The sequence below is a fragment of the Phycodurus eques genome, chromosome 6, assembly GCF_024500275.1.
Source record: "Phycodurus eques isolate BA_2022a chromosome 6, UOR_Pequ_1.1, whole genome shotgun sequence".
In the NCBI taxonomy this organism is placed as follows: domain Eukaryota; kingdom Metazoa; phylum Chordata; class Actinopteri; order Syngnathiformes; family Syngnathidae; genus Phycodurus; species Phycodurus eques.
Window position 1 is genome coordinate 18920691 of NC_084530.1, and position 15191 is coordinate 18935881.

The 15191-nt window shown below is 40.4% G+C and overlaps 1 protein-coding gene across 1 annotated transcript in view; it reads right to left on the reverse strand.

Annotated features, from left to right (window-relative positions):
* The window catches only part of LOC133404490 (voltage-dependent calcium channel gamma-2 subunit-like), a 48274-nt gene that overhangs the window by 20929 nt on the left and 12154 nt on the right, over positions 1–15191 (reverse strand). Inside the window, exon 3 of the mRNA XM_061680430.1 lies at positions 2691–2774. Within this exon, the coding sequence (XP_061536414.1) occupies positions 2691–2774 (84 nt within the window). The remainder of the gene's footprint in view (positions 1–2690; positions 2775–15191) is intronic.

Below are 15191 nucleotides of genomic sequence, written 5' to 3' on the forward strand. Positions count from 1 at the left end.
ATGTAAACTTCTGACGTTGAAGAAAAGGAGAAAGAAAGAAAGAAAAATGGTGCTTAAAAAAAGCCTTCTCTCATTATTTTGGCATTTAGCGAATAGAAATGATTTGGGGAATCGTAATTGACCAAAAACAGGAAAAGCTTAGTGTGATTTCATGTCAGACTGTGATAAAAATAGCAAGTGTCTTTTTATATAGTGGATAAACATTTGGTTTCCACTGCACATCTACAACGTCCAATGGAGATGTCGAATGAATTACTACGCTTATGGATCAGGGTTTTCAAAATGAAGGCCTTACTTGATATCGTCCAAATGGTTGCCATGGTAATACACGTAAAAGGAAAGATGGCTCACGTGAGCATAAAAACACCAAACTAAGGATAATGACGTGCACTTTTATATTCACTTTGAAGTTGAGGCTCACACTTGTTTTGTTGCTAAGCAATGTAGAGGTAAGGGCGGCTGTCACACTCTCCTCGCTTTTCCCCTACAACTTTTCCAGTGCATCTGCTTCTGCACAATGTAGGTCAGCGGACACCAAAAGCATTCGCCTGACATCGCCTGAGTCGAGCACATGGGGTCCCCGAATGCTGGTTACTTCCCATTTGTTTGAATTTGAATTTGGAAAGCATTTTCCCCCCATCATAAATGGGAATAGAAATAAAAACGTTTTAGTCGCACAGGCAATACTTTAAGAGATTCTAAAGGGGACGTATTTTGCCAAACCAACTTTTTCTAGTATGTGGGTTGTAATATTGTCTCTACGGTACCTCAGCAAACATGTGAAATATGAATTAAAATCGTCCACACATTCCTGATTTCCAAACGTTTTTCTGCCAAGAAGCCTGAAATCAGGTCATTCGAATTTCTCCAGCTTATCTACGTCACTAGCGAAGATCTCCGCCTGCCTCTCCGCTTCTGAGCCAGTGCTGTCAACATAAACATGTGTCCGCTCACAAGTGGGTCTTCTACACGGAAGCAACCAATCAGAGGAAAGGGGGGCAGTCTTCACCAAATATGGACAAACTGGATACAAAACTGGGTCAAACAGAAGTAGCTGTCCTTTTCTGGAAACTCTTATGACAAAACCAAGATGTTTTTTTCAAAATGAAATTTACACTTTTTTAAAGTCCATGTTAGTCACTCTAAGAAGCTCTCAAGACGCAAAATACGGGACATTTTACATACTCTTAGGATTCATCTGTCTTGTGAATGTCAGCACACCTAAAATAAGTGTGGCGGTGAAAGTGTGTCAAGCTATGATGTTAAGATGAGGATACGGGAACGTATGTTGCTAAAATGACAATATGTAGATATGCTGCGTTGATAAGCTAAAGTGACCATATGGGAAGATTTATTCAGTGAAGATGGTTCTAAAATAATTCAGGCAGATATATTTGCAAAATGATGATACATAAAGATATCTTGGTAAAATTACGACATGGTAAGATTTGTTGCTAAAATGACAATACTTAGGTATCGCACTAAAACGATAATACATTATTGAAATGACGAAACACGAAGATATGTTCTAATAATGACTTACGGGAAGGTATGTTACTAAATGATGATATGGGAAGATACGGTGCTAAAATGATGATATTGGAAGACATGTTGCTAAAACGATACCACAGGAAGATTTGGCTAGACATTGTTTCATAAAATGAGTATGCCTTAAAATATGTCATGTAAAAATGACAATGTGTAAAGGAAGGTTACTAAAATGATCTTTCACTCTCCCTAAAACAAGATTCCTAGTAAACGGAGAGACACCCGTGTGGTTGTCCGTGCCATCCATCCCGCTCATGCCCGTCAGTCCGTCTATCTTTCCCGCCACTCGCCCGCCATGTACCAGCTGTCGGGCCTCGACGGGAATGTGCAAACAGATGGGTGGGGAGGACGCCAGGGAGGACAAGAGAGGAGGTTTGACCCACATAACGCAACCGTCCGGCTGTATTTATAGACCAAAGTGTCCTAATTGGCGGGCCGCTGGGAGACGGCGACAGCCTCGCTACCCTTCTACTCGCTAACCTTCCTCTCGCCCTTCACCTCCGCAAACGTTACCCTCCTCTCACGCAGTCCTCCTTCCTGTCCTTTTGTGGTCCCGCCCTCTCACTCATCCACCCCAAGTGGTCAAGCTTGACAGCTCTCAACTCACTTTGGACTCGCTCAAACGTTTTCTTACAAGGTCCATTGATTTTTATCAACACGACGTAGCAAGGTAACATTGGTCAAAATTCAGTTCATTGCATGACAAACGATGTGGTTCTTAAATGACGATACAGGAAGATATCTTGGTTAATAACGATGTTTCTAAAAATGTGTTGAAAATGACAATACAGGAAGATAGGTTGCAAAATGACAGCATGAAAAGTTACTGTATGTTGCTAAAATGACCATACGGGAGCGACATTGTGAAATGAAGATATGTTGCTAAAAAGATAACGTGTGAAGATATGTTGCTAAAATGACGATACGGGAAGATATGTTCCTAAAATGATACAGGAAGATATGATGCTCAAGTGACGGTACATACATAAAGATGTGTTGCTAAATGACGACTCTTGAAGGTATGTTGCTAAACTGACCTGAAGATATGTTGCCAAAAATGACAATACGTAAAATAATGATGTTATGTTGATAAAATGTCAATACATTGAAAAATATCCTCATACAGATCAGACTGGACTCACGTAGGAAGTACTCTGAAGCGTCAGCCTCATAGTCGGCATCCTCCGGGAAGTGATCTATCTGTTTGCACATGCCTTTGAAGGAACCTGACAGACACAAAAGAAACTTTAATTGAACACTTAATCAAGGAAACGGCGCGTAAACAGATGCCATATCATGTAAACAGATGCCGTACCACATAAACAGTATGCTGCATGGCATCATTGGATCAACGTGTGCCTGCGTTTGTGTGTTTTCGTCACACTGCTCTTCAACCCGCATCATGATCCTACAGGCGCGTTTGCAGCTTAGGGCTAATCCTGCGGCTGCGGGCTCTTTGAAAGACTCGATTCATTATTAAATAAGAATTAGGATAAGCAGCACATATAAGCAGAGCACAGCAGGAGGGTGAAATAAAGTAGCCAGCAGTTTTATAACCTTTCATAAACAGGCCCTTAACTAGCCTTTATTGGCAGTTGAATTGCACCTCACGCTGTTCCAATGCGTAAGGATAGGTCACTAAAATGATCATATTCAAAGATATGTTACTAAAATGGTGATTGAAAAAAATATGTTATTAAAATGACAACATGTTGTATGTATGTACTGTGTGTATGTTGACTATGTAGGAAAAAGATAAGCTGCTAAAATAACGATCCAAAAATATATATATTACAAAAATTTTAATATGGGAGGATGTAGTGCTAAAATTACAACTTTATTAATATTATAACACCAGAAGAAATGTTACTAATATTACAATACAGAAAAGATATGTTATTAAATTGGCAATATGGGAAGCTATGTTAATAAAATGACAATACTGGAACATATGTTGCTAAAATGAGGATACGATATGTCGCTAAAATTACGATTCGTAATAAGAACAAACAAACTCAAATTATGTTATGGAAAGACATCTTATTAAAATTAAAATACGGTAAGATATGTTCCTAAAATAAGAATACCAGAAGATACGTTGTTAAAGTGTTGATACGGGAACATACAGTATGTTAGTAAAATGATGATACGATATGATATGATATGATATGATATGATGAAGAAAGATGTCACTAAAATGCTAATAATGGAAGTTATGGTGCTAAAATAACGATTTGAGACTATATATTGCTAAAAGGACTATACAGGAATAGTATATGGTGCTAAGAAGTTGAAAAATGTTACTAAAATGATGGGGAAGTTTTTGTGCTAAAATACCGATTGAGCACTATATGTAATATATGCTAAATGAGTAAAGATATTCTAAAGGACAGAAGATACTTTGGTAAAATTATGATACAGAAACATATGCTGGAAACTAAAGATACTGTTGTACATGAAAAGAGTTTGCTCAAATGATGGAACAGTACAATATGCTTGTAAAATGATGGCAAATGAAGATATCTTACCAAAAACAATGACACGGGAAGTTATGTTTGGTAAAATGATAATACGGAAAGATATGTTGCCAAAATGACTAAACATAAAGATACATTACTAAGATGATGGTATATAAAGATATGCTGCTAAACGACGATAGGATCCATTAGAGTTTATGGCCTTCCTAAACAGGCCCTCAATTAACCTTGATTGGCAGTTGGCATGTACCTAATGTTGTGTCCCGTAAATGAGTGTCTGGACGAGACTTCCTGTCCTATTTTGTCATGAGTACTATAAAGAAGCTCCAGAAATAAGCTGAATAGCTTTCACCACTGGAAATGATGGATCCACAGAGCTGAGTCATCTATTTAAAACATGACATCACTTTAAAAAAAAATTATTTTTTTTTAAAGCCGGTAATCTACTGCTGAGCTCCTGATGTGATGTCAGTATAAATTAAAAGAAAAGTGATGATACAATGTCAATACTACATATACAGTACATACAGTATGTTAGTAAAGTGAAGTTATATAAAGATACGTTGCTAAAATGATGACAGGGGAAAATATGTTGCTAAAATGACAATACATATTCAGTTGATATGTTGGTAAAATGACAATACATCAAGATATGTTGGTACAATTATGATACATAAAGATAAATTGCTAAAAAGATCCATCCGTCCATCCATTCTCAATACTGCTTATCCTCTTCAGGGTCAGGAGGTGCTGGAGCCTATATCCCAGCTGACTTCAGGCGAAAAGCGGATGCTAAAATGATGACATGGGAAAATAAAATGCTCCAATGACAATATATATGATATGTAGGTAAAATTACAAAGTCCAATTCCAACAGAACAAATAAAAACACAACACAATGATTTGTTTTTCAACCTATATTAAATTGAATACACTGCAGAGACAAGATATTTAATATTCAAACTGAGAAACTATTGTTGTTGTTTTTTTTGCAAATATTCACTTATTTTCAATTTGACGCCTGCAACACGTTCCCAAAAAGTTGGGACAGGGGCACGTTTATTACTGTGTTACATTACCTTTCCTTTTAACAACACTCGATAAGCTTTTGGGAACTGTGGTCACTAATTGGTGAAGCTCTGTTGGGGAAATTCATCTCCATTCTACCTTATGTACAACTTGAGTTGCTCAACAGTCTGGGGTCTCCCTTGTGGTATTTTGCGCCTCATAATGTGCGACACATTTTCTATGGGGGACAGGTCTGTACTGCTCGCAGGTCAGTCTAGTATAGTACTCTGACTTTTTTTCTACAAAGTCACACTCTTGTAACGTCCAGAATGTGGCTTGGCATTGCCTTGCTGAAATAATCAGGGACATCCCTGAAAAAGACGGTCCATTCCTGGTTGGAATGGCAGCATATGTTACTCCAAAACATGTATGGTTCTTTTCCTTTTTGGGCCGGAGTTAACAACATCCATGATTTCCCAAAACAATTTGAAATATAGACTCATCAGACCACAGCACACTTTTCTACCCTGCATCAGTCCATCAGCTCAGGCCCAGAGAAGCCGGCGCCGTTTCTGGGTGTTGTTGATATATGACTTTCGCTTTACATGGTAGAGTTTTAACTTATATTTGTAGATGTAGCGACAAACTTTGTTAACTGCTAATGGTTTTCTGAAATGTTCCTGAGCCCAGATGGCAATATCCTTTACACTATGATGACAGTTTTTAATGCAGTGCCACGTGAGGGATCAAAGTTCGCGTGCATTCATTGTCCGTTTTTGGCCTTGCCGCTGACCTGCAGAGATTTCTCCAGATTCTCTGAATCTTTTGATGATATTATGGATCATACTTGATGAAATCCCTAAATGCCTTGCAATTGTACATTCTTAAACTGTTGGACTATTAGTTCACGCAGTTATTCACAAAGTGGTGAACCTTGCCCCATCCGTGCTTGAGGCCTTCAAGAATACTCCTTTTCCTGTATACCCAATCATACAGATGTCACTGAAATGACAATATCTGAAGATATTTTTTAGCTAAAATGCTAATACGTATAGATATGTTGTTGCTAAAATGTAACGGCATGTAAAGGTATAGTACTTTACTAAAATGTCAATCCATGAAGATATAGTGCTAAAATAACAAGGTGTAAAGATATGTTCCTTAAATTACAATACAGAAAGATGCGAAAGTATCACAATGTGCCTTTAGTCGTGTTAATTGTTCAATGAGGATGCCTGCTGTGCTACATTAACGTGTCTTTAACACCATTGAGATCAGCCAACAAGCTGCCCTCTGATTGGCTTGGGTCACCAAGGTCTCATTCTATTGGTATAAATCGTTGAGAGAAAGGCTAAAAGGATAAGTGAATGATGGAGATGCCATGGTGGGCCTCACAATAATAGCATTTACTTCATGTTTAATAGCATGTGCATTATTTAACAGCACACTGCTATGATGATGATCAGATGGCTCTGCAGTGACACTGGAGTTGGAGGCTGGCTATGCGCTGCAATGCACTGCAGTGTAAAGCAATGCAAGGCATACTTTGTGTTTTTGCAGTGTTTTATTATTTTCCTCCAATATATACACACATTTCTTTGATGATTGTGTAATCACTGATATTATTGTTAGCGTTCAGTATCATAGGTTTAGAAAAAATTATTTCCATAGTGTCATTTTATCGACATATCTTTACATATTATCATCAACACACCATCCCATAATGTCCTTTTAGCGAAATATCTTAATGTACCGTCATTTTACCAAAATCCCTTCCTATATCATCATTGTGGCTCGAACCTTGGCCGTCCCTCTGATGAGCCCATTTCTAATTTTATCCAACCTGGTCACTCCAAGAGCAAACCTCAACATCTTCATTTCCGCCACCTCCAGCTCTGCTTCCTGTTGTCTCTTCAGTGCCACTGTCTCTAATCCGTACATCATGGCTGCCCTCACCACTGTTTTATAAACGTTGCCCTTCATCCTAGCAGAGACTCTTCTGTCACATAACACACCTGACACCTTCCTCCACCCGTTCCAACCTGCTTGGACCCGTTTCTTCACTTCCTGACCACACTCACCATTGCTCTGGACGGACCCCAAGTATTTAAAGTCCTCCACCCTTGCTATCTCTTCTCCATGGAGCCTCACTCTTCCCCCACCACCCCTCTCATTCATGCACATATTTATCTGTATTACTTCAGCTAATCGGCGGCACGGTGGCCGACTGGTTAGAGCGTCAGCCTCACAGTTCTGAGGACACGGGTTCAATCCCCGGCCCCGACTGTGTGGAGTTTGCATGTTCTCCCCGTGCCTGCGTGGGTTTTCTCCGGGCACTCCGGTTTCCTCCCACATCCCAAAAACATGCATAAATTGGAGACTCTAAATTGCCCGTAGGCGTGACTGTGAGTGCGAATGGTTGTTTGTTCCTATGTGCCCTGCAATTGGCTGGCAACCAGTTCAGGGTGTACCCCGCCTCCTGCCCGATGACAGCTGGGATAGGCTCCAGCACGCCCGCAACCTTAGTGAGGATAAGCGGCTCAGAAAATGGATGGATGGATGGACTTCAGCTAATCTTCATTCCTCTGCTTTGCAGTGCATGCCTCCATCTTTCTAACTGTTCCTCCACATGCTCCCTCCTTTCACTGCAGATCACAATGTCATCTGCAAACATCATGGTCCATGGGGATTCCAGTCTAACCTCATCTGTCAGCCTATCCATCACCACTGCAAACCGGAAGGGGCTGTCGGCTGATCCCTGATGCAGTTCCACCTCCACCTTAAACTCCTCTGTCACACATACAGCACACCTCACTACTGTTCTGCTGCCCTGCTGCCCTCTGGGTCTAGCTTCCACTAATCTTTCCCATAACTTGGTGTGGCTCATCAACTTTATTCCTCTATAGTTCCCACAGCTCTGCACATCACCCTTGTTCTTAAAAATGGGCACCAGCACACATTTCCTCCATTCCTCAGGTATCTCCTCACCTGCTACAATTCTGTTGAACAATGTGGTCAAAAAGTCCACAGCCACCACTCCTAGATGCTTCCATACCTCCACAGGAATGTCATCAGGACCAACTGCCTTTCCATTTTGCATCCTCTTTAATGCCTTTCTAACTTCGACCTTACTAATCATTGCCACTTCCTGGTCCACCACACTTGCCTCTTCTACTCTCCCTTCTCTCTAATTTTCCTCATTCATCAACTCCTCAAAGTATTCTTTCCCTCTATCTAGCACACTACTGGCACCAGTCAACATATTTCCATGTCTATCCTTAATCACCCTAACCTGCTGCACATCCTTCCCATCTCTATCCCTCTGTCTGGCCAGCCTGTATAGATCCTTTTCTCCTTCTTTATCCAACCTGGCATACATGTCATCATATGCCTCTTGTTTGGCCTTTGCCACCTCTACCTTTGCCCTATGTCACATCTCACTGTATTCCTTTCGCCTCTCCTCGGTCCTCTCAGTTTCCCACTTCTTCTAAGCTAACCTTTTTCCTTGTATGATTTCCTGTACTGTGAGGTTCCACCACCAAGTCTCCTTCTCTCCTTTCCTGCCAGAAGATACACCAAGTACTCTCCTGCCTTCCTCTCTGATCACCTTGGCTGTAGTGCTCCAGTCTTCTGGAAGCTCCTCCTGTCCACTGAGAGCATGTCTAACATCTTCCCGAAAAGCTGCACAACACTCGTCCTGTCTCAACTTCCACCACATGGTTCTCTGCTCTGCCTTTGTCTTCCTAATTTTCCTCCCCACCACCAGAGTCATCTTATACACCACCATCCTATGCTGTCATCCTTCTACCTCCGCTCTTGTAGGTCACCCTATGTTCCTGCCTCTTCTGGAAAAAAAGTGTTCACTACACCCATTTCCATCCTTTTTGCAAAGTCTACCACCATCTGTCCCTCCAAGTTCCTCTCCTGGATGCCGTACTTAGCCATCACCCCTATTTCCTTCACCAACATGTCCATTACAATCTGCACCAATCACGACTCTCTCTCTGTCTGGGATGCTCAGAACTACTTTCTCTAGCTCCTTCCAGAATTTCTCTTTCACCTCTAGGTCACATCCTACCTGTTGGGCATAGCCACTAATCACACCCTCAAGTTCAAGTTTCAGCCTCATCACTCGATCTGATACTCTTTTCACCTCCAAGACATACTTATCCAACTCTTCTTTTAAAATAACCCCGACTCCATTTCTCTTCCCATCTACACCATGGTCAAATAATTTAAACCCTGCCCCTAAACTTCTGGCCTTACTGCCTTTCCACCTGGTCTCCTGGACACACAATATATCAACCTTTCTCCTAATCATCATGTTAACCAACTCCCGGGATTTTCCTGTCATAGTCCCAACATTCAAAGTCCCCATATTCAGTTCTAGGCTCTGTGCTATCCTCTTCTCTTTCTGCCGAAGAACCCGCTTTCCACCTCTTCTTCGACTTCGACCCACAGTAGCTGAATTTCCACCGGCGCCCTGCAGGTTGACGGCGCCGGTGGCGGACGTTGTTAACCCGGGCCCCGACCGATCCGGTATGGAATTATTTGGACGAACGCTCATATTAGTTTGGCAAAGTTTTAAGACGGATATCCTTCCTGACGCAACCCTCTGCATTTATCCGGGCTTGGGACCGGCCTACAGTTTGCACTGACTTGTGACCCCCATAGGACTGCATTTCACAAATTTTCAAAATAAAAGCCTTAAATTCAAAATGTTTACAAATTTATTTATAGTTTCCTTATTTCTCAACTGATTCAAACCGTTTAAATGTTCAGCACATTCAAGCCATCCTGTATACCACCCCGATTCCTCAATTTTGACAAATTTACAAAATAAAGGCATGAAATTCAAAATATTTATACATTTACCTACAGTTTCCTTATTTTTCAATCGATTTGAACTGTTTCAACTTCAATTCTGCATTCACATGCATTTTCTCTTGAAACTCTACTTATTATTATTCTTATTATTATTTATTATTATTATTATTACTATTATTATTATTATTATTTCACCAATGTATTTACGTTTGTGTATCGTTGTTTTGGCAAAATGTCTTCACGTATTGTCATTTTAACCAAAGTATCTTAACATATCGTCATTTTACCAAAATATCTTCCTGTATTGTCAGTTTATCAACATACCGTTATATATTTCGTCATTTTTGCAACATTTGTTCATGTATTGTCATTTTGCAGACATCATTTTAGCAACTTTTTAGCAACAGAACTCCTGTATTGTGATTTTAGCAACACATTTTCCCATATCGTTATTTTAACCACATCTTCCAGTATCGACAGTTTTGTGACATGTTTTCCCATATTGTCATTTTAGCACATCTTCCTGTATCATCATTTTAACATCACAGCTACCTTCCATAAATGACAATACGTAAAGATCTGTTGCTAAAATGAATTTATAAGAAGATGCTATGTTTCCAAAAGGATGATACATGATGATATGTTGCTAAAATGACAATATGTGAATATATCCACCCTCCTGAATAATACACAAGCCGGGAGATAAACGACATGTTTCCATAAAAAGCTTGGCATCATCTGTGTATATATTTCACACCTCAAGAGGCTGCTAAGTTGTCGCTACGTTCCCATCCCGCGTCGAACATGTCGCCCACATGAATGCCTCGTGTCGTCGCTGAATACTTTATACTATGTGGCCTTTTATGACCCACCTCAGTGGGAAAACACACAAATGCTTTTCCCCCCCCTAACCTTTCAAAAAAAACATCTGGTACTCGTGTCTCCACTCCACTAAAACGCTTTGAGGCCGAGACGGCTACACCCGCCAAGACGGATTCTTCCCTAAGGTGTTTTGAATGTGTATGTGTGTTTGTTTGTATGTGCCCTGCGATTGGCTGGCAACCAGTTCAGGGTGTACCCCGCCTCCTGCCCGATGACAGCTGGGATAGGCTCCAGCACGCCCGCGACCCGAGTGAGGAGAAGCGGCTCAGAAAATGGATGGATGGATGTAATAATTTCAGATTCTGAAATTGAGGAGGAAATTGTCCATAAAGTTAAGCACTATACTACTGTTATCTATCTATCTATACAGTATATACTGTATAGATAGATAGATAACAGTAGTTTGCCTCCAAAATATGTCAGCTTTCTCATTCTCATTCTTTGTACAAACTTCTTCTAAATTTTCACAAGAAGAGGCTTGTTTTGTTGCAGTTAAAATGTAATCCTTTTAGATTCTGACAAGAATTTAGAAGAAAAGTTTATCTAAAGTAAATATTAAATTACAATGTACGATAATCCGACAAAACATAAACATCATAGTTACTAATTTAGACAAAAAACCTAAATTAAAGAAAAGTTCTTTCTTTTATATTCACTGATATTTTTAATAACATTTCCCCAAAATGTCAGCTTTCTCTCAATTGCAGCCTTAGTTTTTGTAAAAAAATCCTACGAAATTGTCCTGAGATAAGGCTTCCTTTATAATACATAGCAAAAAAATATATAATAATAAAAAGTCAAAACAGGGACCATACAAGTCTGTAACTTCATGGCACAGGTACAGTTCCAGGGAAGATATAAATGCAGATTAATGTAGAATGACACTTTGTGAGCGGAGAGTGTGAAAGAATTTTATTGGTCAAGCAAAGGTAGCGCATCATTTATTTTGTCCGACTCTTTCACGCTGCGTCACCTTCGCTTAGTTTAGTCCAAATTTACTCCAACATTGTTTGGCTTGATGACGTCCAGCGGTTGGCAGATGCTGGTTTTTATCACGCTAATCAATGCATTACATCGCACCGCACTTAATGTGTATATTGGTTTAATGTTTCTCTGCCTTATTTATGCCTTTTAAAGCCTCTGGCCTCTAAAAGGTTTTGACATTGGCTATTAAAATAAGGAAGGTGAAGTGGCTACAGGACATTTAAAGTGAATTGAATGGAAATTAGCGACTTGCGGTGACATCAGATTAGTGAGCCAAATAAACATGGAGAAGAACTAGATGATGAACATGAACAAATGGACAGCAAATGTAAATGAAAATGCCCATTTAATTGAATGTACTTTTGAGGATATGAATTCAATAAAAATGTAGCCAGTGTTCCTCCTAAAACAAAAATTTTATCCCTAAACCTATCTCCAACATAAACCCCTAATCCTAATCCCAAACCCTAACCCTAATGTGAGACAAAATCCTAACCCTAACTCTAAACCTAACCTCAATCCCTAACTGTAAATCCTAACACCTGACACTCATTCCAACCTCTAACCCAATATTCTAACCTTTAACACTAGCTTTAACCCCTGACACTAACCCCGACCCCTAAATTATAAAGCCTAACCCTGAACTGTAAATCTAACCCCCAAACTTAACACTTAACTCTAAACCCTAACCCAATCTCTAACCCCAAAAGTTAATCCTTAGCACTAACCCAACCTGTGACAAACGTATTGACTTTTAATGCAACAGTACGTCCTTTTGAGAAACTACGTGGGATTACAAAACATCAAAACGCAACTCAAATGTTGGGATGTTGTGGTTGTGGATGCAATGCTTCACATTTGAGGGGGGAAAAAGAATAAATTACAGTTTGGAATAAGGCTGTAATATAACAAAATGTGCACAAAGCCTTGTAACTACTTTCCAGATGCACTGTCAATTACTGTTTTTTTTTTTATACACAGGCTTAGCACGGGGCTGTTAAGTGTGTATACAAAGGTTTTGTTCTGGACCGTAAAAATGTTTGGCGACGCAGCGGCGTTTACGTGTTTTTGTTGAAATCCCCGCGCTCGTTTATGACACTGTGAATCCACACTCATCTTAATTTGGATCTTAATGGTCTTAATTTGTCCATCGACTCACTTGAGTTTGAATTGATGGTTGGGAATTAAGTGGGAGGCCACTTTTATTGTCCGCTGAGCTGCGGCGCAGGGAGAAGACGACAGTGTAACGCTGACTCAACTGTTCATATTTGTGTCCTAGTGACTTCCTCAAGTCCTAAAATCAAATTAAAAGATCGTACTCAAATGACAAAATTGTCACCGTGCTTCAAAATTGCTGCTTGGATATCTTATGACTCAATAATGACAGACTGATCATTTTAGTCGCGAGGCACACTTGCAGAAAACAGCAAAAGGTTAATGGAGTCCATTGGAATTTTGGGGAGATAATTCAGCCCGCGAAGCCAGTTTCACTTAGCAACAGGAAATTTGGCAGGCATGTCTATCTTGAGTAGACCCACAAAAAAAGCCTGAAGAAGCCATGCCAGAAAAGACACAGAAAGTCTGCCATTTTGCTTTCAAGCAGACATTTTTAGGGTCAAATTGCAGTAGCAGTAGCAATCTTCAAAAATTGGCTCAGTCGCGCCCCTCATAGGTTTGAAAATTCAGTCCCCGAAACCATTTTCAGTCACTAACATGAAATCAATCAATATCAATGATTTTCATTTGTGTAGCTTGACCCTTTAAGGCTAATTTAAAGGAATACATACAATGACTGTTCTCTGGAAAATTCAACCTACAATATATAAGCCACAAAAAACATCTATCCTATGGCACAAAATGTACCAGAGAAGTCTTAAGGTTTAAGCTGCAATGTGGGTCACATGACCACACTGAGCTCTCCTCTGTAGTAGCAGAGGGCGTGTCAAGCTACAGTGCACACATCACAACAGGTTACACTGAATGTGTGTGTGTGCCTCTGCAACGACGCCGTCGCCGCCGCAGCCAGGTGTGTGTGTATGTGTTTTCATACACGCCGTCAGCCATGTTTGACAAGTTCGGCCGCCACGAGAACGCCAGGAGGTTCGTCGTTGTTTGCGTGTGTGTGTGTGTGTGTGTGTGTGTAAGGAATGCAATAGGGGTCTACAAGTGTTAGTGAAGGGAGGTCTGGGTGGGGGGAGGGATGTAGGAGGGGGGATATGACTCATCCACTGCATGGGCCTCTGGCTCATTGCTCTGCCTCACTCGCTCGCTGCATAGCAACGGCTGTTCAAAGGCTCATATAGGTCCATAGCAACCAGCACTGATATCGTAGCGGCCTATAAACACTTTTAGAGGGTCACACACACTTAAAAGTGGTATTTCTGCTTTTGTGGGGGACCACAATAGTGACTTTAGTGGACCCTCTTCAGTTCCTCTTATGACGTGGGGATGTGACGCCAAGATCACGTGCCTGTTTAACCATTTTCTGGGCTTTTATATTCTGAACTAAATATTTTTTCCCCCTGAAATTCACCAAAGCTGTGTTCCTTCTGGTCCGGTAGCAGTTACAGGAGTTTGGGGGGGAAAATTCAGCCCCTGAAGCCAGTTTCATTAGGCAACTTGAAATTTGGTACATGTGTTTATCATGAATAGAACCACAAAAAAAGCCTCAAGAACTCATGCCTTAAAAGTCACAGGAAGTCAGTCATTTTTGGTTTGACCGGGTATTTCAGAGTGAATTTGCGGTAACAGTTGCAACCACCAGAAAATAGGGTCTGTACTCTACAGCACCTGAGTTTTTGGAAAATGTATGCCCGAAACTAGTTTCACTTAGCAACATGAAATTTAGTAGGTATGTGTACCATGAGTAGACCCACAAAAAAGTCAAAAAGCCATGCCTGAAAAGACACAGGACGTTGGCCATTTTGGTTTAAAGTAAGCATTGACACTCTCTCGAGTCTCAACCCTCAACAATTGTACGTTTGCCCTGCACAACATGAAATATGAGTACAAAAAACGTCCAAGAACCCATATCTGAAAAGACATGGGATGTCTGACATTTTGGTTTGAAGCGTCAATTAGTGGTAACAGTCGTGCAACCCAAAATTGTCTTGGTAACACCCTTCAAAACCCCGAGGCCAGTTACACTCAGCCACATGAAATTTGGTAGGTATGTCTATTATTAGTAGACCCACAAAAAATTAACTACAAACATTGTCGGGAAGTGTACAGGAAGTCTGGCATTTTGGTTTGCAGCAAACATTTTGGGCTCAATTCACAGTACCTCAAAAACTGGCTCCATCGCATTTATCTGAAATTTTTGAAAATTCACCCCCTGAATAAATCAATAAGTCTATTATAATAAAGTCTCAAAAAGTCCTGCCCGAAAATGCACAGAAAGCCTGCTATTTTGGTTTGAAACCGCCATTTTACAAGGTCCCATTCCTTACAAATTTGAAATGTGTA